The following is a 24,383-nucleotide window of genomic DNA, read 5'->3' as shown; positions in this document are numbered from 1 at the left end:
ACAGTACACAGGTTTTGTTTGAACAACTAAGAAAATCACATGACTGAGCAGAAAAAAAGAGGACTCAACTGCCCGTACATTTGTTAAGAAGAAAATAAAGGACAGAATATACTCCCTAACAAAATCTCAGGAAATGCTGTCAACACATTCCAGACAGAGGAAATGGAGAAAACAAACTGTAAGACTGGTTTCTTTAGATTAACTTCTCACAGTCAGGCAGAACTAACTACAAGCACCTTCTCAGTAAACAATAAAAAGAGAAGCACAAAATAAGGGCAGTGGTCTTCAAGAAGGCCACTTGGTTTAAGACAGAAGAGCTCCGAAGATTCATTCCATTCCCTCTCCCTTCACAGCTCTGAAAAACAAGTGCTTCTTGGAATCAGTCAGAACGAAGACACTCAGTAATCTCCAAACTCAAAATCACAGCCTAAAATAACCCAAGTCTTACTTCAAATGTAAAATATGTTTAACATTTTTATTCAGATATAATCCAGTATGTCGCTCTCAAACCACCTGTTAGAGCTTTAAAATCCATGTCAGTCACTGTTTATCACAGCAACAATTTGGAAGTTTGAAGCTGAAATGTGTTTCCCAAGTACTTTTTCCAGCCCACAATCATGCATGTGCCTACTGTCAAGCACAGATTAGTGCATACTTATTTTACAGAATAGCAGAAGTGATTTTAAAGTATATTAAAGCATTTATTTTGAAATGAAACCCAGAGTATAATAAATTGCACAGAACTTGCATACAGGTAGAAGACAGTAAAAGGAAGGCTGGCCAGGTTTCACAGTTTATAATTAAACATTCCCATCTGAAGACAGCCTCTGAAAGTATAGTCTTTTCTTTAATGAATTAATTAATAAACTCTATTAATGAACAAGAAAATAATTTAGTTTGACACTGCCTTTGTTAATATTGATTTTTAAACTCCAAGTGACCTTGTACATCCTTTACAACAGTAACCAAAACCTAGTTTTTTTCAAAAAATATTTCAGTCACCAAAGGCAATGGCAGTTTCCACTGTCCTAACTTTTTCCTTGTGCTTTGGAGACTTCAGACACACAGGTATGCAATCAAACTCAGGCAGATTAATACTAACCAGTTACTTAATAGAAACATTGCCTGTTTTTTTTTTTTTTTTAACAAATAAGGCTGCCTTTTTTGTCCTTATCCCCGAGGTTCATGAGAGGTTAGAATTGCTTCTTTTCTGCACATCGTACATGATCTGTGAGAAAACACAGTAAAAGCAAAAGCCAAAAGGGTTCCCACTCAAAATTACCCAGCCTTTTAAATTAAAAAACACACCTTCCAGTTACACAAAAGCAACAAATAATGAAAGTCTGATTTCTTGAACACTTCATTTTAAATGTTTCTTTACTTTGCAACAGTTCAATTAAAATAACTTGGGAAAATGATGTTATCTTGCTGGTTGTGTCACAGTGGATCTATTGACTATTCTGTTCCTTCTGTCTGGTTAAAACCTGACTAGAACCCGGCAGCAGAAGCAGGTTTGGTCCATTCTGCTTTGCTCTTCTGAGTTTGAAGCACAAGATCATTTCCATGACTGGACCCAGGGACTGAAGGGACATGGAGCATGAGGAAGGAGGGGAGGGCAGAAGAAGGAGAGACCTGGTGAGACAAAGGCTTATGGATTTTATTCATTTAACCTCATCCAGGTCAAACCTGCATCTGCCTCAGTCCAAGATCCCCTTCTCCTCCTGAATCCTCATGGCACGAGTGGCCTTCTCAGGCTGGGACCTCAGGGTCTACAACAGCTCTTATGCTTTTCCTGCCCAAAAGCAGATCTCATAGAATAAAACTGGAAATTGCTGTCCTTGGAACTGTCTTTATCTGAAATGTCAAGGTTTATAAACCCAGGAATTTCATGTCCCCTTTAGCTGAGAAGGCAGCTACAGTACCAGTGGAAATTTTAATATAAAGCATTGTTAAAGTAAACTCAGATATATAATGAAACTCTGCTCCCATTAAAATTGAATTAATGAATATCTAGATATGCTTTAATAGAACATGTCAATCATATACCGTTTCATGTGAGAAGACAAAAAAAAAGTAGAACAAAAAAATAGTTCCACCATGACCCACACTGAGATACATTAAGTATATAAAGAAAATCAAAACACTTATCCATACAAACATGATCTTTATGATACTGTTAAAACTAATCAGAACTTAGTAGAGCAAAAAAGGCTGACTGAAAAGGATACAAGGAACAGTGCCATTCTCAAAGCAAAGAAGAAAAAAATGTCATTGGAAAGACCTTGAATTTTTTCATACCCCTGAGTCCTACCCATGTATTCTGAAAGCTGAAAGTTCCCTGACTCCCTATGAGGACTCCTGACAAAGTGGCAGCCATCAGAAACAGAACAATATCTGCAAGTACACAAGTTCTGCTTTCAGAAGTTTAAAAAAGACATTTAACTAAAGATGTGTTAAATATCCACCAAGCCACTCTGGAAAAGTGACACTGCATCCCGAAGCTGGAGGCCAGATTAGCAGATACACCTTAAATTATAGCAAAGCAGAACAGAAAGACTGAGAACACAACGGACAAAACACTTGGACCCCCGGAGTTTTAAATAAAGATTCAGCTACTAATGGAAATAAATTGACTTGTCTCAACTCTATCCCTAAACCCAATGATCTATAGCCATATTTTTATGTGAGATTTGACATGCTCTGGTACAACCAATTGTCTGTGGGCTGAAGCTGCAGAGAGAGAACATGAGCATTTATCAGCATTAATTACAGCCTCACAGCAGTAAGGCTGGGAGCGTCGTACAACGTCTGCTTATGAAAAGAAATGATCTGATTTGTACCAGTTCACTTAATTTCAAATACGTTCCATATAAGAATTAAAAAACCTGTATTCTCTGTTTTACCTGTTCAACCATCAAACACGATTAAGAAAAACCACATTTTCTGCCTCACAATTAGCATTAGTAATTTGAATTAAACTGGGGCTAATTCTCTGTTTTGAAAACATGAGAGTAAATTTGCTGAGTCTCAGCCCAGTCTCCCTAATTTCTGCGGATCAACAAGACAATCCTATACTGAAAAAATACAAGATATGATTGTCAGCATGCAGTGATTTGCTAATTCAAGTGTCCTTGAAAAGCCACGGAAGGAGCCTGGGTGCTGCTCACAGAACACAAGTGACGCCTGCAGCTCGCTCCCTGGGGTGCAGGATGAACCCCCTTTGTTTTCAGCAGCGTGGGGGTCACACAGGGGCACCTCATCACTGACATCAGGAGAAAGGTGACATCTCTGAAAGTTGAGGCTGCAAGGGGACATTTGTCCACCGTTCTGTGCACTAATGGTAAATGGAAAAAGCTATATTTTGCTTTCTTCATTAATTCAGAGCTCGCTCTAGCATTTATTTTCCCACAGGTCAAAAGGACCTCTGGTGCTCAGGGAATAGTGGTCTGACAGAGACTGTATTAACTTCCATATTCTTTGAGAGAACAATCTTTTTTTTCCCCTCTTTTCTGGCCAGATTGTCATGGCAGCACACTGCAAGAATGAGTGGAGAAAAAAAAAAAGGGGGTTGTGATGAAAAACTGTAATAGAAAGGAAGAACAAGACACTTTCTAACATAAATTGCTTCTTTCCCTCCTCATACTATCCTAAAATTATTCTGTATTAAAAAAAAAGACATACAGAGAACTGTAATGCTTAAATTGTCTCTTTTTTATAGCTTTTATAGGGTTTTCATAGTAATTAATAAATAGAAAAGCTACATGCCAAGATAATAGAAACAGTTCAGTTTAGTTGTTCCAGGACTTAAAAATATCTTCAAGCTGTGGTAAAATCACACCTGTCTATAATTTTATTGGACATTTATTCTTAGAAGAAAAGAAACAATGGAATATAGAACATAACATGCTGGCTTCCATTGGGAGAAAAAAAAATCTTCAAGCTTCAAAGTCCTCCAAAAAAGTAGCCATGAGTCATTTTATGTCAATGGAAGCTTCAGAGTGGCTGCCAAATTCAGACAGTGAAGTTTTATGGCAGCTTTCTACCTTCCATACAAAAAGAAACTCAGACTAAAGAAAACCATATAAGCTGTTGTTATGCCTGTTATGCAAAAATGAACTCTGAGTGGTAGACTGGTGCAATCTTTGGTTACCTGTGTCTCAGTCTTTCTCCAAATGAGATTTAATTGCATGTTCTTGCACAAAACATGGGTCCATCAGTCAGGTTTCCACAGCTGAGGGTTCTCTGGTGTGGTATAACTGCACAGAAGTTTCTACCCTTTCTGCTGCCCAGAACACAGGGACTTGGGTGTCCCCCCAAAAAGCTCTAAAGTTAGCAGTAAAAGTTAAAACGTTATCTTTATATATCTAAACTGTATAGTTACAAGGAATTGTCTCAATCACGTCAAATCTACAGATTAAGCTCAGTAAAACAGATTTTTCAGTGGAAAGCTATTTAAAATACACACACACATAAACCAACTGGCCATTTTATACACACTGTGCACCCCCACACCCAAATGCTTGTTGCAAACAGAGCACAGTCCTCACAACACACTATTTCAGTGATTTCCAGCCTGCTGCAGGTAATGACACAGGAACTAAGGACACCCCATTAGGCACAGAAACAGTAATTCAGGATGAACACATCAGTGTCAAGGGGACACTTCTACCCACTGTAACCTAACTCTGAACTTGTAGGAGCCACCCAGCTCCCAGAACAGTTCCAATACCAGCTCCTCAGCTCTTGAAAGGCTGATGATTCCTTAAAGGTTGGGTTCTTCACATCCCCAGGCAAACTACTCTAAAACTTTGCAGAGCACAGAGCAGAGTGTCACAGAGGTTGCCATCAGTACCCAGGCTGGCTTGTCATCACCCCCCTCTGACAAAGACACAGCTGGACACATGAAGCACAGTGATTGAACAGTGCCTGACAGCAAGGCAGGGTGTTGGGCAAAGAGACAGGTGCCAACCTTTGGGCACCCTGACCTGTCACATTATTAAACAAAACCAAACTGGTAATGTTCACAAGGGCAAAACACCTGTACTGTACAGGGTACAGTACCTGCTCTGTTCTGGGTACGTCTCTACAGGACAACCTGTTTTCATCTGGAAGATTGAGATACTGCTGGATACGCTTTTATAACCTTTTATAAACCCCTGGAGTGTTCTCTGGGGGCTGTCCCCACTGTGTGCCAAGCCTGGCTCTCGTATGTCCCCATGGCACAGCCCTGTTGTGACACAGAGCTCTGGGAGAGGCTACAGAAAGGTACAGTGGAAAACACTGAGAGGGGAAGGACTGCTGAGATGGGGATTGGTAGTAGCTCAAGAATTTGAGAGGGAGAACACCAACATGGAAAGGCATAAGCTCTAGAAAGGGAAAACCAGGAAGGCTAGCAAGGATGCACTGGGTGGAACTGGTGCCACACAGCAGCTCAGGAACCCTGGGGAGCTACAGTGGCCACCCCTCACCTCCCTGACCTGTGTGGTCAACGAAGACTCTGGGTGTCCTGGAAGAGGTGGTGAGCACACTCACTCAGCCTGTCTGCTTAAATCCTAGTTAGCTTTTGTGGGAGTTAGCCAGTAAATAACTGCTTTGCCCTTGAAATTTATGCACCTCTTTCTTGCACTGTTGTTTATTCCCCAGGAATGCAGCAACGAAACTGCTGGTTAATGCCTAGGAAAGAGTAACAGGCATAGCCACAGACACAAACACAAAAAATATCAGTGTCTTGGTGTATGCACGTACATGACAGCGGAGCAGGATTAATAATGCAGATAGAGGAACATTTAGGCAGCTCTGCATCAGCTCAACTCTAGGAACTTTCCCTTCTGTAAGCAGAAAACCTTGTGTCCTAAAGTTCTGAGGAGCGTGTTGCATAGTGTCAAGTGATGAAGTCCAATATTGCCTACATTTGTTATTTCAGTAGTGACAACAATATTTTGCATTTCAATTGGTCCATTCAGTTTTAACCTTCTACATCAATTAATGAACAAAATTCAAAACACTTCTATTTTTAAAAGGCATACATGTAAGCTCTCCACTATCTCTTAATTCAGCTACTAACTTAGCAAGAGAAAAAGTACTAACAGTGCTATTTCAAGTCTATAAATAATAGACTAGAATAATAAAACTCTGAACTCTAAGAGAATTTTATCAGTCTATATGTAGATTTAAAAAAGAGAACCCAAAATTTTAATTTTTTTTAAATAAAAAGTAACACTCCAAGGGTATGTGCCTCTTCCTGTACAGTCACTCACACTGCCTGTTCACTCTGCACGACCCAGAACTTAAAAATGCCAACCAACAAGAGCGTGAAAACATGCAATTATCTGCAATCAGTAAAAACTTCTGTGAGCTTATGTGAACGTGAGTGGGAGTGTATCTAGATGGATTTTCTGAATCATTATTATGTATCCTGCTTCATAGTGTTTTCCTTTCCTCTTTTTTCAGTGTCTACATTTGTTACGAAAACAATACCCCAGTAGCCTGCTAAAAATGACCTTTCTACAGTGCTTTTGGAATTCCTCCAAGTACATGGCCCAAATGTGCGTCAAGTCCTTGGGGATGCTTTTGACTGTGCTTTCCTTGACTCCTTAAAATGCTTTTGATTTTTAAACAGGTCCAGAATCTATCCACACAGATCTCAATTATTTGGAAAGTCCCCACAACCTCCCTGTAACCTTCACATGCAGGAGACAGTGCTTGCCCCAGCCCTCAGTCTCCGAGGACTGACCTGCTGCAGCATTTGTGCCTGTAGCTGCACCCTTTAAGTAAGTGGTAAGAGAAAGCCACATAAGACAAAGCAAAATCAGAGTGAGGAGTTACTTCACTGTTCCAAGTAGTTGCTTGTTATGCCCAATATATCCTAGAAATTTGCATTAACAAAAGGAAAAGAATTTTTGTTTCACTCTTCTGTTCCAGAACATTTTGCATCATGTACAAAGACATCAAAATATTGAGACACCACTGAAAATAGGCAGACAATTGTGGAGAGCAGCTGTAGCTTGGAACTTCGACACAGGCAGAACTTCAAGTTTATATATTCAGTTCAGAAGTTCTGCAGCTGATCTTGACACCCAAACATGGGACAGCATGTGAGTGCAGTATTAACAACACTACAGACCATTCACTTCCTTCTTGAAAAAAATTAATACCCATCCCCTTGCAGCATTAAATCCTTCTTATGTGCTCTATTCCTGGCTTTTTTGCCACACTGCCATAGCCTGTGCACAGGCACAGTGTTCATTCCTTCACTGGAAGGCTGCAGCTACAAAAACACTGGGTGCAGACGTTTCCCTGTTCTGGTGCCCCACGATTATGAATTCAGGCACTGCCCTGGTGCAGACTGGGATACAGCTCACATTGCTACTCCATCCACTAATTTCCCATTGCTGTCCTCAGGCTCACAGTGACTGTGTTGGAATTGGACTGGCAAAGTAACAAATACAGCTTGAACCACAGAAAAAGGCAAATATTTATAAGAGCAACATGGGGGTTCTTTTAAGGGTCATGGAAGTTCTTTTCAGGTTAATTTTCAGATTGCTCAATTTTTAAACTGAACTTTGCTTAAATGACCCCAGATCTGGACTATTGGTCTTACACTACAGCCCACAAGATTGAGAGAAACTGATAATCACCAGAATCAGTGACCATCATCCTTTCTCTTGAAACACAGGAGAAACATTAGGACGTAACAGTCTTCCTCAAAGCCTAGCAACAGATCCTTGTGAACAAGCTCAAAGAAATTATAGACATAGATACAAAATTATCTTTACAAGATTTGGACTGAAAGTATTTCAAATTATGAGACTAAAGAATAAGACTGATTTCTATTTAATTCTATTTTTTTTTCCCTCCTGGATTAAGTATTATTAATCACAATCGTACCAATTGATTTAACATCAATACAAAGTATGGAAACAGGTATTAATACATGAGGCAATCCCAAACATCTGTCCATGAAAGCTCCTCTGTTCTCCCTCACCAGTCATTCCCTTTGGACCGGTGCCTGTGTGAGGTTCCTGCCCCAGAGGACTCCTGCAGTGCAAAGAGCCACGTGAACCTCCCTTGCAAAGCCATTCTTTTCTCCCCGTGCCCTCAAAGCATTTCCAGCTTTAAAGCAGGTGCTGCCTCTCTGGCTGTCTGGCAGTAACGAGACTCACACCGGGACGTTCAAAGGCAGTATTTCCATCACAAATCCCCTTCGAAAGCAATGATTAAAGCAGCAATAAAGGAACACCTCTTAACTGGAAAAGGCAGAAACCAGCACTTTGTTAGCAGGAGGAGGAGGAGACGGTTTGAAACAAGACTGCAAGGAGGACAATAAAAGTTAAAGAGCATTAAACAGCAGCTCCGAGCCTAAAGGTAAGGCAGCTAAATACTGCAGAAACGAACCATAAAAATAGCACCATAAAAACGCTACGGCGATGCATTACTGCAGCCTTACTTAGGGATATTTCAACCCTTCCATTACAGACCCTTATTTCAAAGAAAACAGAACAATTATGTAGCCAGCCAGGGGGCCCCTTGCAGCCATAAAGCAGCAGCAGACTAGGGAAGATGCAGTCCATATTTGATTGCCTCAAACCAGCAACGAGCACACTAAAATCAAGCACACAGCACTGCAAGTGTTCCAGGCCAGGTTGGTCGGATCTTTGAGCAACTTGTGACAGGTGACCCTGTCCATGATGATCCTTAAAGCTCCTTCCAATCTAAACCATTCTATGACTCTAAAAATGTGTAACTAGGAATTCTCTATAGGCATTTTGCAAACTTGTAACTCCACTAAAAATGATGAGCTGCTGCAATACAGCTCAGCATAATTATGTACAAAATAGAGCACCACAAAGGGTACACGGAGATTTGGGTAGAGTTGCCTGAAGAGGCCACATGAAAACATGTGCAGGCAGTAAAAGCTTCCTTTACATCACAAAGAAAATAAAACAAATGTGATTAACAACCCCCCATCAATACTGAAACAAGAGATGAAGAAAGGATATATTTGGAAAATGTGATGTCTCTAAACAGTCTGAATTTAGACCAAGCTGCCTAAGACAGCAAAGGAACGAAGGGAAGGTTAAAATATTCTTACCACAAACGAAATAACAACATGCAGACACATGTTGTATTATTCAATGATTTCAGCACTCGGTGCTGTTTGATAAAGAGACATCTGGAATCTAAATTGTGAGCTGAGTTTTGTCGTACTGACACAAAGCATTCCCTTCAGATGGCTCGGGTACCCCTTTTTGTTTCATAATCAGTAACGTGACTACTCGCACATCATTTCCAGTTGAGAGCAGAATCTGCTGAAGGTAACTGAAAGACGAAAACTAAAAGTTATGAAACTCTCTCCTGATAAAGCAGGTGCTGTCAGCGCTGGCTTTTCCTCCTGAGCACTCCACTACTGAGGTTAATAAACAGACAACAAGATAAAAATTAAAAAGCAGTGCACTGTCAGGAGGTGGGATGAGAGGGGTCAGTGTTTTGCAACAAGCTAAAGCTACAAAGGTTGAAATAAAAAGTTACCAAAAGGGTGTCCTTTTTTCTGGAGGATATTGGTATGAATGTAGATGAAATGCCAGTTTTAAAGTGAAAGAATTACAGGCTAATTCTGAAAGTCTCCAATGATTTTACAAGCATCCATTTCAGCAAAACTCACTGCAAACAGAAAAAAAATAGTCATCTTCTGAGTTAATATTCTTGTGATGAAACTTGTCATCAAGCCCTGTCAGGTGTGTAATTTCAGAAAAGAAGAAAAATCGATCCTGAAGCAACTCTGGAATAGTCTTGGAACACAGCAATTCTGCCAGGACATTTTCTAATAGCTTAATGCTTGCCTGTGACAAACCTATCTACCAAAAGGCTCCAATTAACTGCAGGGCATCCTGCAACCTCCAAAAATAACAGTATTCACAAAGTAACCTTTTGTCATCAACATGTACATCTATATTCCCAGAGTTTTCATGATTAAAAAAAAAAAAGGAGAAGAACCAAAGTCACTAATGGAACTGACAGTCACCACTGTCAGGGAAGAGGCACAAAATCAGACAGTAAAATAAAACCAGCCAGGCAAATGTCCCCTGCTGTGGCTCATGGATTGCCAGTATTATGGCAAAGAATCCATTTGTGAATATCCAAAAAAATTCCATCTGTGTAAAGTGATTGTTAAATTGGGACAATCTTAAGACTTCAGAAATGACACATTTCTGGAACTGCTGTACCCAAGAACAATTTCAAATGGAAACAGGCAGACCAGGTGCAGCTGGGACCACTCTACACCAAAATTAAAACAGGAAGAACTGGCCCAGGATGAACAGGACCAACATTTTTATCTTGTAATTCTTAACAATAAATAACAAGTTCAGGGTGCCCAAGTTAAGTTCTAAAATGTAGCAGAGGCTCTCACAGGAGCAGCAGTTAAGAGTTGAGCATCACTTTTTGTTCCTGGTCAAAGTTAGCTCCAAACCTTCAGCAAACAAGAATCCCTTTCCTTTCTTTTTTTGGCCATCTAGGCTTTGGGTAACTTGCATTTGCTTTTTAGCACCCCACTTCTTCATGGCACTCATGTTCCCATTTTAGCAAAGCAGGGCAATGTGAGTGCAGCCCCTTGTGCCCAGCCCAGGAGCACAGACTGGCACAGACTCCCTGCTCTTTCCAGTCTCATCTGCTCCCCATAGAGGAATAACCACTGATTAACTACTGAGTAACAACAGCCTGGGTGCTAAAACTCCAATCCAGCTATAGCAGCTCCTCCCAGAGCTCCAAACCAGATGACAGTCTTTAATCAAATTTTTGGAGGGCCTGGGCTGAGGCTGTGTGGTGGTATAACTACACCATATGTAGCTACTCAGGGTGTAACCCAGCAGAGTGGCACTAAATTCCCAGAAGGCTGCAAGCCAAATGTAACATCTCAGAAGCTGTGGCAACCAAGCAGTTGAAACCCCAGTACAAGGCAGTGGTACCAGGAGCCCAGCTCCTCCACCTGTACTCTGTGTTTATCACTATCTGGGCAAGCAACACCACCCTGCTATTCCAAGCACTTTATTCAGCACCACCACGGCCAATTTTAAATTCTGAGAGCTCAGCTCTGCCAGCTCTGCTATTTAAAGTGCAAGTTAAATATGTTTGACATTCCATACCCCAAATGACAACAAACCAGAATATTTGGACCAGCAGCATGTCAGGCACTTATTTATATATTTCTCTGTCAGGCCTAAGTGCTGCACCTTTTCATTTATATGCCACTGTTTGCCCCACAGGCATCAAGCTGCTAACACGTACAGAAGAGATTAAAATGAACTCACATGCTGGATGAGGTATAAATTAAAATTATAGTACTGTCAGTCTTGAATCTGGGATTGTTTCTCCAAGTCTCCCAAAATGCATAATGTCAAGTGAGCCTCTGTTTGTTACCCCAGGAAAGGAAAAATGCATAATTTTTCAGCGGCACAGTCAATATGAATTCTAAGTAAATTGTCCCTGAGCCCACGATATAAATATGCTGCACTAACCTCATGAGCTGTGTTTGCAGGGACGGTCCAAAAGGCTTTAAAATGGGATGTGAACAAGAGATGTTCACCTGCCTGCCTTGGAAAGCAAAGCAAATCGGGGCTGGTGGGCATTCTAACGCCACTGACTCCCAGTGCTGCGTCAGCCGAAGCCACCAGTGACACAGAGCACCCCAAACCCCGCTCCTGACAACCCCAGGGTGCTCCAGAGGCACCTCCCGGGGTGTCCATCACAGCACCCACCTGGTCTCGAGCGGGACGTTGCTGTTGAGCACCCAGCTGTCCTGGAGCTGCACGGACTCGGGGGTGGTGGCCAGGTCGTTGGGCGCCGGGGCGGGCGCGTGGATCTGGTTCCGGCGGTTGGTGAGCGAGTTCCTGTTGAGGGAGTTGGCAGAGGAATGGTGATGGGACAGGGAATGGTTGTGAGGAGGAGGGAGAGGTGGCCTCAGCGTTGACTGGCTGTGGTGGTTTGAAGGGCCTAAAACAGAAGAGAAAAACGAATCACAAATGTGTGCGATGGTACCGCTCTCCTCGGCGTTTTCTAGGGAACACCGCCTGGGAGAAAAGTCAAACCCTGCAAACAGGAAGCTAAGCTTGTGTGCCTCTTAGACCTGGAGGCATCAAAAAGTGGTTAAACAGATCAGTGATTGAGATCAGCAACATAAAACAGTGTTTTCCAGGCTGCACAATTGGGATGTTGACAAAGACCATATTTAGATTTAAAAATACTTCTCTATGGATTCTCCCTGGAGAAAGTCTCCTCTCTGGAGCAGAGGACAGCAGCCTAGCCTTGATCATTCTCTACTTCTACCCAGAGGAACTGTTTTCCTCCCTGTTTCTATCAGGGGCTTTTAGGAGATGAACCTTAATGGATTAAAAATACTTTCTGAAAATACGGTCTTTAGCCAGAGATCTCAATCTCTTTTCATTCACTGTTATTTTACCAATCAGCTTCAAATGAACAGGATTTGTGCCAGCACAAGAAGATTAAACTCCAAATATGAAAAGACAGCAACAATGCAGTGATGATATCTTTCATGTGATCAGGATTTGGCCTGTATTCTTCTGTTTAGTAATGCCACAAACACACAGCAAGATCTGAAAATTATGCTACTCTTTCAGCCTCTTTCATTGAAAAATGACAGATTATATTTTTAGTGATAAAGCAGGATATAAACTTCTCATTCTTTGAGTACTGGTATGTTTGCATGGACAATGAGAAATATTTTTTCTAATCATTAAGGCAAGTGGATAAAAATAAAGGTACATGAGAAGAAAATTGAATAAGCAAGTGTCATTCTAAACATAGGCACTTTTCTAAACAAACTTATTTACTGGTCTGCATTTAAGTGCAATTCCACACACTGCAATGATTTATGTCTAATGAAAATAGCTAAAGAGAATGAAGAAAATAAAACACTGTGAACCACACACTCTAGACATTGTATCAAGTTGTATTTGTTTATTTCATTTATGAACCACACACTCTAAACATTGTATCAAGTTGTAGTTTTCTAGCAAACATTAATCAGTAGATATTACAGAAATGATAACTAATGATGTGTGTTTCTTTTTAGGAACTGAAGCAAATTCTGTACTTAATGAATCAAATAATAAAAGAAAACATCACAAGGGGAAACCATTTGCAGCAAGACTGATCTTTTTTTGATATGCAACAAAGAAATATAGAAAAACCGCTAAACTGATTAATTAACTGTAAGCTAATTAAGGCAAATATTTATTAAAAAAACCCCAAACACCCAACACACAAAATAACAGGAGAACAGTTTGTTGGAGAGAGGTCATTACATTTCCTAAGTGCTGTGGGCCTGAGGGAGTACAGACTGATGAAGAACAGGCAGGCTTACTTTACCTTGCCCTCTGACAAGAAACTTTAAATAGTGAATTATACTAAATTCTGCATTCTCAACATATTGCCTCAAATCTACACAGCAGTTTCTTTCTCTTTTTTGAATGTTTGTTGTCTTTTATGAACACATCCTAAATTTTAGGGCTGTCGTACGTGCTCTCTCCTCACTATCCTTGCCTTGGCTATGTCTTACCTAAATTTGAAAGAGGCTATTTAAACTAGAAAGTTTTACGTTTAAAATCCCCATTTGGACCTCCAAGAACAGCAAATCTACACTAGGTCCTGGGCCATTCCACAACAGCATGTGGAGTAAGACACAGCAGGAAGAAAATGTGTTTGGACAATATCCACACGCACAGAAGCTTAAGTGGAATTACTCTCCTAGTCTGTGTTCTGACTTTAAACAAAGTATGTTTGGATTTCAGTAAGTGGGTGTCTATGAGTGATAAAATACAAAAGAGTGCCCTTGTGTTGAAAGTTACTTCAAAAGATTCATGTGCTTCGTGTTTTCTCAACTTACTTTAGATGCAGCTTTTCCTTCTTGAGGATAAGTACAGCAAAGTCCTACCCACATAAACAAAACAGTTTTGCTCTGAGAGCCACGGTAATGCCAGCTAAATAAAGACTCTAAATCTTGTCACCACAAAATCATAGAGGCTGTTCTTAAAAGTGAGGCAAGAGCACATCAATAAATAGCATTTCTGTAAGATTAAAGAAGCAAGGGTTGAATTCAAGTTACCGCAAATTAATTTAATCCGCCTCAAGACTCAGTTCCCACACAATAAATATAAGATACTGTGCAAAATGAGCTGTGCAGAGGTAACTGAACACACACTGCAGCTGCAAAACCTCTGAAATCTGGCACAAGATGAACGTAGCCTTTAATATAGAAAAATAAAACAAATACCAATATTAATGTCATATAGATATTATACAGTTTATATTAAAACATACAAGAGCTTATATATATTTAAAAAGTACTAACTAGGGAGCATGCACACACACTGGTGTATATATGAGAGAGATAAAAGCTTAATATGCTGCTTCTTCTTCATAAACCCGTTTAAATGAATCAAAAGCAGAAGCCGAACACTATTGAACTTGCCAGGGACATAAAATTGGATTCACATCTGAACATCTGAGCACTTCTTTATGAGCATCTCTGCCTAAATTAAAACTTCAACGGCAGTACCTGCAAATCTGCTGAGCTCTGAAGTTCAGAGGAGTAAATCACCTGTCCCACAATAAAGGATCAGCAGGCGGAAGGACAGGCCCGACGGATCGCGGGACACGACGCGCTCCGAGGCCTCCTGCAAATCGCTTTATTATTTGGAAGCTTAAACACAATGAGGAGTGTCTTGATGGACTACATCTGGCTTTTTACATCAGGAACAAGATTTTATTTTTGATATAGTCACCAGTATTGGTTTGGGGGAAAATGCTGAGGAAATGATGCCTTATCTCAATTATTAGCTGCATTAGGGGTTTCACCAGAAGCTGGGAAATTTAGCATTTAAGAAGCAGTCTCTTAAAACCATAATGAAAATTAGAGAACTGGGCATCTGAAATACTGTCCATATTTTATCTTTTTAATTTTTTAATTTCTCATTTAAATTCACAAACAGACAATATTCCTAATTCTATCAATTCTAGTACACAGTGATTGTGCCGAGCACTTCTGAAAAATCAGGGCCTGGTGTCCACATAATCAACATGTGATTCTTCAAGAGATCTTACTGCAGTCAAGAGTATCAGCAATGCTCATTTCAAATTAGGAGCTGAGCAGGGATTAATTGTGCTCTAATTGAGTGATCTGAGAACACAAAAGTCTGATCTATGTATCTTTGAAGTAATCATAAGCTACACAATTGACTGATTTAGGTTTAATCAGAACCAAAATACTAAAAAAGAAAAAAATATGGTTGGTGGTGAAACAATTAAACAAACCAGGTTAGCACAGAAGTAAAACTCAGCTGAAACAAGGTGCAAAATAGCATTTGTCTCCTTGAAAACAAACAAAACCCCCATAAAAATCCCAAAGCTGAGCAAAATTCTGTCACTATGCTGTTCCCTTCCACTGCACACAGAGAGAGAGCAGAAAACCTGCAGCCTCCAAAGCTCAGCCCATGGCTGTGACCCTGCTGAGCACAAGGCAGGGTGAAGGCAGGGCTGCCATGAGAAACGTGGTATGATGGGTGGCCACAGGTCCTTCAGGAGCCTCTGCATCACAACAGTCTTATTCTGGCACAGCCTGGCAACCTCAGAGATCAGAGAAAGCCACTCAGCCTCACAGTGTAACAGGTACCTCAGTGATGGCCATGTCCTCCTGAGCACACGCTTCCAAGTATCATTTCTCGGCTGTTTTTACAGTTCAAATGTTGACTAAAACACAAAGTGAAACTTCACATCTGCTTTAGCATGGTCAAATTGTTTTCCATAGTTCCTCCAAGGCTTGGGTACACTGACTTAACACACGCACTAAATCCAAGCAACACAAGGATCTGAGGAGAACAATTTAATCTCCCTCCTCAGAAATAAAATTCAAAGCAGAATCAACGGCATCCCTGATCTGAGTAAAGCAATCACTTCCCTGCATCCCAGCTCTTTGTCAATACTAGCTCAAAAAAGTGATCTAGACAGTATCTTAGTTGTGCTGAATTATCCTTTGTGCCATGATTAAATGTTGAGACATATAAACACCTTGTCATGATTCCTTTTCACAAAAGAACTAAAAAACACAAACATATTAATTTTCTAAAATGAACAATGATGAAATCATTTCCTTATACTTTAAACAATACAAATATTGAACACACAAAAAAATAACAAAGCTGATGCATTGAAAGAAAAAATTCCTTTCACAGCCCACAGACAACCCTTGTTAGTCAGCACTCGAAACCCAGTCTGCAGTATTCCTAGTTCTTTAGTCAAAGTCCTCTGCCACACTGTTTTCTCAAGGAAACCACATCATCTGCCATCACAATGAGTAATGGGTGTTTCACAGAACCACAGGGCCACCTTCCAAGCTAAATTCATCTTCAAGGGCAGCTCACATTACTCTGAGTCAGGGAGGGAAGAAAGCACTGAAACGCCCAGGAACACAGCAGTGTCACAGGAGCTGCCGTCTCCAGGGCCAACTTCCAGCCTGGGATCGCAGCCTTCAGTGAGTTTGGTGGGGTGGGACCAGGGCTCCTGCCCAGCAACACAGACTGGGCTTTGTGCCCTGTCTGCCTCAGTTCTCCTGTCTGCTTGCTTTATTTCTCTACATTTTGTGTGTGGCTGTAGTTAAATGGCAACTAAATGTTCTGAAAATGTTCTGAAAATGTTTTCAGCACACGCAGTAAAAAGGCAAGTTATCTCACTCCTGACCGTGGATACCATTACCTCTCTCTCTCTTGTTGTTTCAAACCCAAAACATTTGCCAGGTGTTCCTTCTTTTGTCTGCATGTTTTTACACTGTTTGAGGCAAGAATGGGTTGAATGACTGGCTGTCATCCCAGACTGTACATTTTCAAATGAAATTCAGTAAACGTGTGGTATGAAATGGTAAGTCACTTATCAGCGTCTGCCAGTGCACCACAGCCATGTCCTCAGCACAATATCAGAGCAGAAAATTAAATGTTGCTGTGACAAAAAAAAAGAAACAAAAAAAAAACTCAAACAAAAAGTATCCCATTGCTTCCCCACAATATCCAGACAATCACAGAGAAGAGGAAAGGTGGTTGAATGGACAAAGTCTAGGACTTTGTCATAGTTTCTATCTCCTACTCTGGCTGAGCCAACCCTTGAGCAATCATGGATGTTATCTGTAAGCACCTCTATCCGTGTCCTTTGCAGGAGTGCTGAAGGTAAATTCCTCAGCACTTAGAGGGCAATCAGATAGTGCGGCAGGCAGAGGCAGCTCAGCCAAACGAGCTCTGCCAGCCCCGAGTTGTTGCTGTGTACGCAGACCACAAACTGCTACTCCACCACACTCCTCACACCAGAGGTGCCCAGATGCTCTGTACACACATCCAAGTCCATCCAGGAAAGAACCAGCCTTCTTGAAGCAGGAATATCAGCTTGTTCTCAGCATGGCTGCAGCCGAAAAAATGGCAGATTTGGTCACGGTGCTGGATGGGTTGGTTGGTTGTGAAAAAGCAGTGTGCATACTCAGAGAAGCAAAGGAAAAGTAGAACCCTTCCTCAGGAGTCTAATCTGAGGGATTACAGTCAAATAACCAACTCTCTTAAGTGAGGGTCACCCAGAAAAAGGTTAAAACCTACTGCCCTACAAAACAGTATTATCTGAGATACCCTACACTAATTATACTTGTTGAAATACATCACTTAAATATTCATTATGGCACTGCATGAGGTGCACAGGCTGCATAAAATAATGTCTAGACAATGGCAAAATGTATCACTTCAATAATAATGCTTTATGTGGACTCAGTGTCCTGTGGTACCTTTATATATATATGTATATATACACATATATATGAAAATGTAGACATACTACTTCTAATTTTACCTATTGTAAAATCACAGAGAAATTAAAGAGTTGTCTTCTTTCCAACTGAAAAACAATCAATGCATCTCACATATTTTCCAATCAATCTTTTCATTCAGTTTTCTAATACTGATATAAATATAAAACATGTTTCAGGGAGTTTAAGGGTGTATTTCTCTTCTTCAGCTTAGATACATGACTATACTCTGAAGAAGGCACTGATGTTAAGAGGAACTACAAATTAAAATACACATATATGTTTCTAAGCAATGAAGTTTATTATTACTGTCATCATTACCATGGAACATTTTAGTGCAGAAAGGTAAATGTTGCTCTCCAGACTTGGTTCTGCAGAATGGAAAAGAGTTGAACCCTTCTGGAGACTTTCACAAATCCTTGCCTAAGCTCACATGGTTTGATGCACTGAGAATCACACTAAAGAGAAAGGGAGGACATAGATTTTTCTGAACAACATACGGAAATTTCTGAACAGAAATGTTTAGGCCAGCAATGGAAGCCTGGGGACATTTTCCTTATAGGAATACAGCTTGAAAACTGCTGCTTCTCTGGATGGTCCAAGGGGGAGCCTGAAAATTTTCACAGAGACATAAGAATAACTGTGCCATCATTTCCAATTCCTTGTGAGTCTGGAGTCAGGTGCAAAAGAAAGTCATCCCTGTTACAGCAGCACTTTGGATCCTGCATCACCCAGTCAGCACACACAGCTGGCTTCCAAGGGGACAAAAGAAATGCCAGTCATGGGTGGTTTAATGCAATGCACTACATCTCAATTATTTCAGAAATGTCACCAAATGTATTACACGTTGTCCAAAATAGATTTTTTTTTTAAACCCAACCTCATAGAAAATCTATACAAGAAAGAGTCTCTCAAAATAAATTACTAAAGTAACTGTCTCACAGGGAAGATCTAATAGGAGACTGAGATCTCAGCAATGCCTAGGTGAGCTTTTTAATAAATCAGCCTTCCAGGTACTGCAGATCTTTAAGGAAGGAAAGGTCTATCAGCAGAGTAACAATTTTGAATCCTTCTGCTGTTCTAAGTCTGTAATGTCAAGTTTCACCACTGAGAAGTTTGGCAGCTGAACTGCTAATGAAACTAAATATATTGAACATGGCTTTCAGCATCAAGTAATTTCTGTTTCCCAGGCAGTATTACCATCTCTTCCCAGCAGCACTAACTTTTGTCAACTGCTGAATTTTTTTTCTTATTTCATCTTATACTACTGCCTTGGGATGACTCACCATAATGCACAGTGCACACCAGTCTAGATTTTTTCAGTTCAACAGCAAAATCAACAAAAATATAGGGTTTTTTTGTCTAAGAGTAAAAAAAAAAGTTGTATCTTACTACAACGCTCTTCAATGGGTTTTCAGGGCTTGAGCATTTTTTTCCCAAAATACTTCAAATATGATCTCTTTGGCCCAAAGAAAGCATGAAAATAATAATTAAATACAGTTTTACCTTTAGGCTGAACCAACTGATAATCGAATGTTGGAAATAAAGAGTGATCTATAAGCATCATTAACATGAAGGCTCACTGACTTGTACCAGTAAATACAAGGTTCATGGAGAAGCTTCCTGGGAGAATTCAATTTCACAGCTCCTGGGAAGCCAGTTATTTACTACCAGGACCATCTGTTTCCCAACATGTAGAACAGGTAAAAATAATTTGTGCAGAATATATGGAAAAAGTAAGAGGAATAGCTGCATAATGCTGGAGTAAAGAAAAGCAAATATAATGCAAAGTACATGTTGCACTGAATCAGGCTTTTCAATGGGTTATTTCTCTTTTTAAAAGCAGGCAAGGTACAAATAAGTACAAGACAGAAACAAGGATTTGTCTGCCTCCAGGGTACTGCAAGCTGCAATAGTACATGACTGGCATTTCTTTCACAGGCAGCAGGATTTCATTTGAATTCTTTATTGGTTAGTATTGGACAAAAAAGAATGTCAAAAAACATTCAGATAAGAAGTCCTGTCAAACTTTCCTGACTTTTCAAGGCACCAGAGAGGATAGCATCAGCTACCACAAGTAAAAGGTTCTGTTAGATGAAACCATGGGTTAATGAGTAAAAATAGAGGTTATCATAAAGTGGTGCATGCAAGCCCTCACACAGTTTATCACTCAGCAGTACACGAGCCAACATTTAGCCAGCAATTCTTAGACAAGTTTTTAATTAGAGTTTTTAGAGTGTGAAGCAAAAAAAAAAAAAACGAAAAAAACCCCAAAACCCCAAACCCACACAACTAAAAAACAACTGTAACCCCACAGTCACACATGGTAAAACAGAAGAGTTGGGACAAGATGATTTCAGCCCTGAAATGATGCCTCTCTTTCACTGGGTATTGCAGTTGGGCTAGAACTTCTCAAAACACCGTGACTGATGTGACTGAGCCCAGGGGCTGATCCCATCCCCATCACCTGTGGCCTCGGTGTGGATGCCAGGGCAAAACACTGTCCTTGGTCCTCAGCTGGCAGAGCTCAGGGAAAGCCAAGCCCCAGGGGTGCCATTGGGCACTGCCCAGGGATGAAAGGACCCCAAGTATGGGGCCCAGGGGAGCTGCCCATGGGAAAGTCAGCTCTGCTGTGGGAACCAGCTCCATCCCGGTAGCCAAAGAGCTTCCTGACTGCAGCTGGCTTTCAGTCTGCTTGGAGACCAGGAAAATTAACTAACACCAGTGTGATGAGGCACCCACAGAGCTTGTGCTGGCCAGCAATCCTCTCAATAGCACTGCAGCAAATGCTTCACTACTGCTGCATTTACCGTGGATGAACTTACTACAGACTAGAAAACTACCCTGTAGCACAGCAGAAATGCAGTAACCCACTGAAAACTCTGTCTAGGTGGAAAAAACCAAGTGTTGTCTTGTCTACATTGAACTAAATAGCATTACCAACATTTTGCAGAGACTTTAGTCTTCATCAAGATGTTGAATCTCTGTCCAACTTCCTACTATGTGAGCTTGAAGAGACTCTCAGAAAAAGGCTATGGATTTTTTTTTTCTTTTTCCTTTTTATAAAATACACCTGTCTAATCACTTGCAATCAGTGACACAGAAAACACCATCACTACTCATCTCCTGGGACAGTGCTGCCTGCCTGTCTGCCATCCCCTGCCCAGTTCATGCAGCAGAACCACAACACAGCCATGCTCTGGGCTGCCACTTTCAATACGACCTGCTCTTACCTCACCAGCAGGGAGAAGGCAATGGAATTCACAACCTGAAGAGACTGTGTAATCATCCTGGCAGATACCAAACCCTAATGTGCTCCCACATTACCAGAACAAACAGAAGGCAGGGAATTGTAATGCCTTTGGGCAATGCTGCCTGTTCCCAGTGTCAAGGGGAGAGGGAACAGCACAGCCCTACCCATTAGCTGTGTTTCTGAAAGCACAGCTTCACCCCAGGTACTCAGATCAACACAATCTTTACATGCCCTTCTCTGTCTCAAGGCCATGGTTTTATTTCTCTGAGACCAGCAATGCAAAGAAACTCAAGTAAAGAGCCACAGAAATCTGGTATTAATTGAGAACTGAGCAAACACATTTCACTCCCTATTTCAGGTATGAAAGCAGCTATCACAGTTGCATTATATAGGGTTTCTTCCTTCAGAATGTCTGAGACCACCACAGTACTAAGTGGTGTTTAATATCATGAAAAGAAAGAAAAAAAAAAAAGCAGCCTTGAGGCGCAGTGTTGTATTGATAATAATGACAGTGGCAATATTAAAGAAGAATTTAAAAATGGGGAAAAAGGACGACCACAATATTTTATCCAACTCAAGTCATAGAAGATTAGAGAGCAGTTAAATACTAAGATTGCAGTCTGACTAAAACCTCTGAAAAACATCTGACACCTTTCAAAAATTTCTAGCAGCTTTTTCTAACGAAATAATAAAAACCTATGCCTGAAATCTTTGCTTTAACATGAGTGTGCATGGCTGGAATCCCTTGGACACAAAAGCTTTGGGGCAGGTAAAGCCACAACATCATGAATTTCAGCAAAGAAGACTAAGGGACAAAACTTTTTGACACTGAAGCTGACTTGTGAAATCATGGCAGGGAGGGAAAGGAGGTGAGGATTCTGAAATCAGTCAGACAGTTCCGCTTCTTTGAGACATAGGGGAATGGAACAGCACAAAAGAAAGGAAAAAGACACTAAATAAACATGTCCTATGAGCTCTTACAGTAGCAGGATAGTAGTCTGCCACCAGAAAAAAAGCATCTTGACAATTACTGTTTCTAAATTAATATACAAGAAAAATCTGTGTTAAGTCTTCTGCAGATACATGCCCAACACATCAAGACTTTTCTGCAAGGACCTTCTGTCAACCACATTTTCCAAGGAATATTCAGAAACAGAGAAGTTGTCAAGCTTAAGAAACTCCAAAGTCAAGCAGACATTTTTTCCCCCTAAACATCTGTAGTATTTTAAGTGAAAGTTATTTTCATTATATTGTTACCAGTAAATTACAGATATAGTTTTAGGCAGTGGGATAGTTATTAGGTGTCCATACTTATCACGGAATGAACCAAAATCAAATTATTTTAAAAAATAAAGTTAACTAGGTAAATTGTTGCCATTAGGTAGTTGTGATTCTCTATGGCAATAACACTTCAGAAATAATAAAAATAAAAAAAAAAAACCAACAATTATTTTTACTAACTTTCTTGCATCTGGTATGTGTGAAAGATTTTAATTTACACTCATTTATCAACTCAGACAATTTCACCAATGGAGGAAATTATTCTGAAAACAAAAAATCAACCTGCACTTTCAGAAGGGTGTCACAAGCACTTGGATCAGGAATGCATTTTTATCACATGCAACTGAAAAATTAGGGTTATCTTTGACATAGTTCTAAAAGCATATGAATGCCCAGAGAGCAAAGATTTTATTTTAAATGAGTGTATCTGAAAGCAACATTCACAAACAAGGAAAGGCAGAGGAGATGTTAAACTGGATAGTTAAATATGGCATAGGGGGGATCATAAACTCAGTAATCTTGTACTCTGGCAACATCAGCTATAGAGCTTTTATCTGTCAAAACTGTTTGCAGTCCATGTTACACACACTGAAGTGATAAATACCAACAACCACAATGTGACAATAATGATAATACTTAATGTTCTCTACAGTGTCTGCTGTGTGTTCTTTTAATGTGCTTCAGAAATGAAGCCTAATAAGGTAAGGATTATCAAAATTTTACATCACAAACTGAAACACAGAGAGCAATGAATTAACATGGAACTGTGTGACCAAGCTCCCCTCCCCTAGTTTCATCTGGTCTTTTTTTTTCTTCCAACAGGTCTCTCTCATCTGACACGTTTTCTCCAGTTACAGCAAATTAAAACACGTGGAAACTAATTCTAGTGGGTGCTAAACAGAAAGCATCCCACGATTAATTATTGTTTCAAACAGGTTTGGTTTGGGTGCCTAGTTGTTTTTTGTTTGTTTGTGTTTCTGTTGGTTTTGTATTGTTTTGTTTGTGTTTTATGTGCTTGTTTGGGTGTTTTGTTTGTTTTAATGCAGAATGTCTGAATAATGTCTTTCAGTAAGCAGAAACAAATGGGGCAACTTCCACCCTGGATAAAGATCTAGAAATGCAGTATCATTGTGCCTGACTGTTAAAAGGCAACAACAAAAAAAACTAAGCAAAACCCTGATAACAGATTTTCCAAATGATATGTAAGATAAGTCCTGCCCATTGGAGAGGATTACTTTTTTAAGCTAATGTCCATTTAGTACATTTTAACAGAAATGCAAAAGCAAAAGCTATCCTCTACAGGGTACGCAAACCAATCATCCTTAAAGCTTAAAGACTGTTCCATGCATATTTTCCACATAATAAAATAGTCTGGACTAAAACCCAAACTGCACATCAGTGTAGGATGCTGACAGACATCTTGATACCGTGTCACTGTTTCAATTTACTTGCTTATTTTTTGATACAAGCTCAGGGCAACGTGGAAAGCTGTGCCATGAACAGAGGGGAAGAGAATCAACTGTTGCTGTGCTTTTATTAACTCAGACTCCACAGAACTCTAAATTTATGAAATACTCAGGAAAAATTATTAAATTATTCATCAGTGATAAGACAATTAAGAGGAAAACGAAGGAACAAGTGGAAGCTTGGTCCTGAGGGAGAACAGCTGGTCTTCTCATTAAAAGTATGTTTTGGCAGCAAAACACCCTCTGAACAGAGGCAACCTGCTGCTAAAGCAGCCTCAGAGTCAAATTTAGGAGCAAGTGACAAGGACACACTGATGAGAAGAGTGAGGTGGGGGTACTCCGGGTATCAGTGTGTGGTTGGCACAAGCTGCCCCTGCTCCTGGCAAAGAGGTGCTGTGACTTCGTTGCACTTTGGAGCCACAACATGAGATGGGAGCTGCCTCAGTCCCTGGGCAACTTGGTGCTGATGTGCCAGACTATCAAGAAATTAGCTTAAAACTCAAGGAAAGATTGTATTTTTATGGAGTTGAGCCAG

At 40.4% G+C, this 24,383-nt stretch overlaps 1 protein-coding gene across 15 annotated transcripts in view; it reads right to left on the bottom strand.

The window, feature by feature from the left end:
- Positions 1-24,383, bottom strand: part of TENM2 (teneurin transmembrane protein 2) — a 1,087,321-nt gene that overhangs the window by 163,636 nt on the left and 899,302 nt on the right. For all 15 annotated transcript variants that reach the window (XM_039385212.1, XM_039385215.1, XM_039385216.1 and 12 more), the window contains one exon: positions 11,754-11,988. In XM_039385212.1, coding sequence (XP_039241146.1) covers positions 11,754-11,988 — 235 coding nt within the window. The remainder of the gene's footprint in view (positions 1-11,753; positions 11,989-24,383) is intronic.

The sequence above is a fragment of the Pipra filicauda genome, unplaced genomic scaffold (assembly GCF_003945595.2).
Source record: "Pipra filicauda isolate LSUMZ 115617 unplaced genomic scaffold, ASM394559v2 scaffold3_size10097308_pilon, whole genome shotgun sequence".
Taxonomy (NCBI): domain Eukaryota; kingdom Metazoa; phylum Chordata; class Aves; order Passeriformes; family Pipridae; genus Pipra; species Pipra filicauda.
This window is presented reverse-complemented; position numbering and strand designations above follow the sequence as displayed.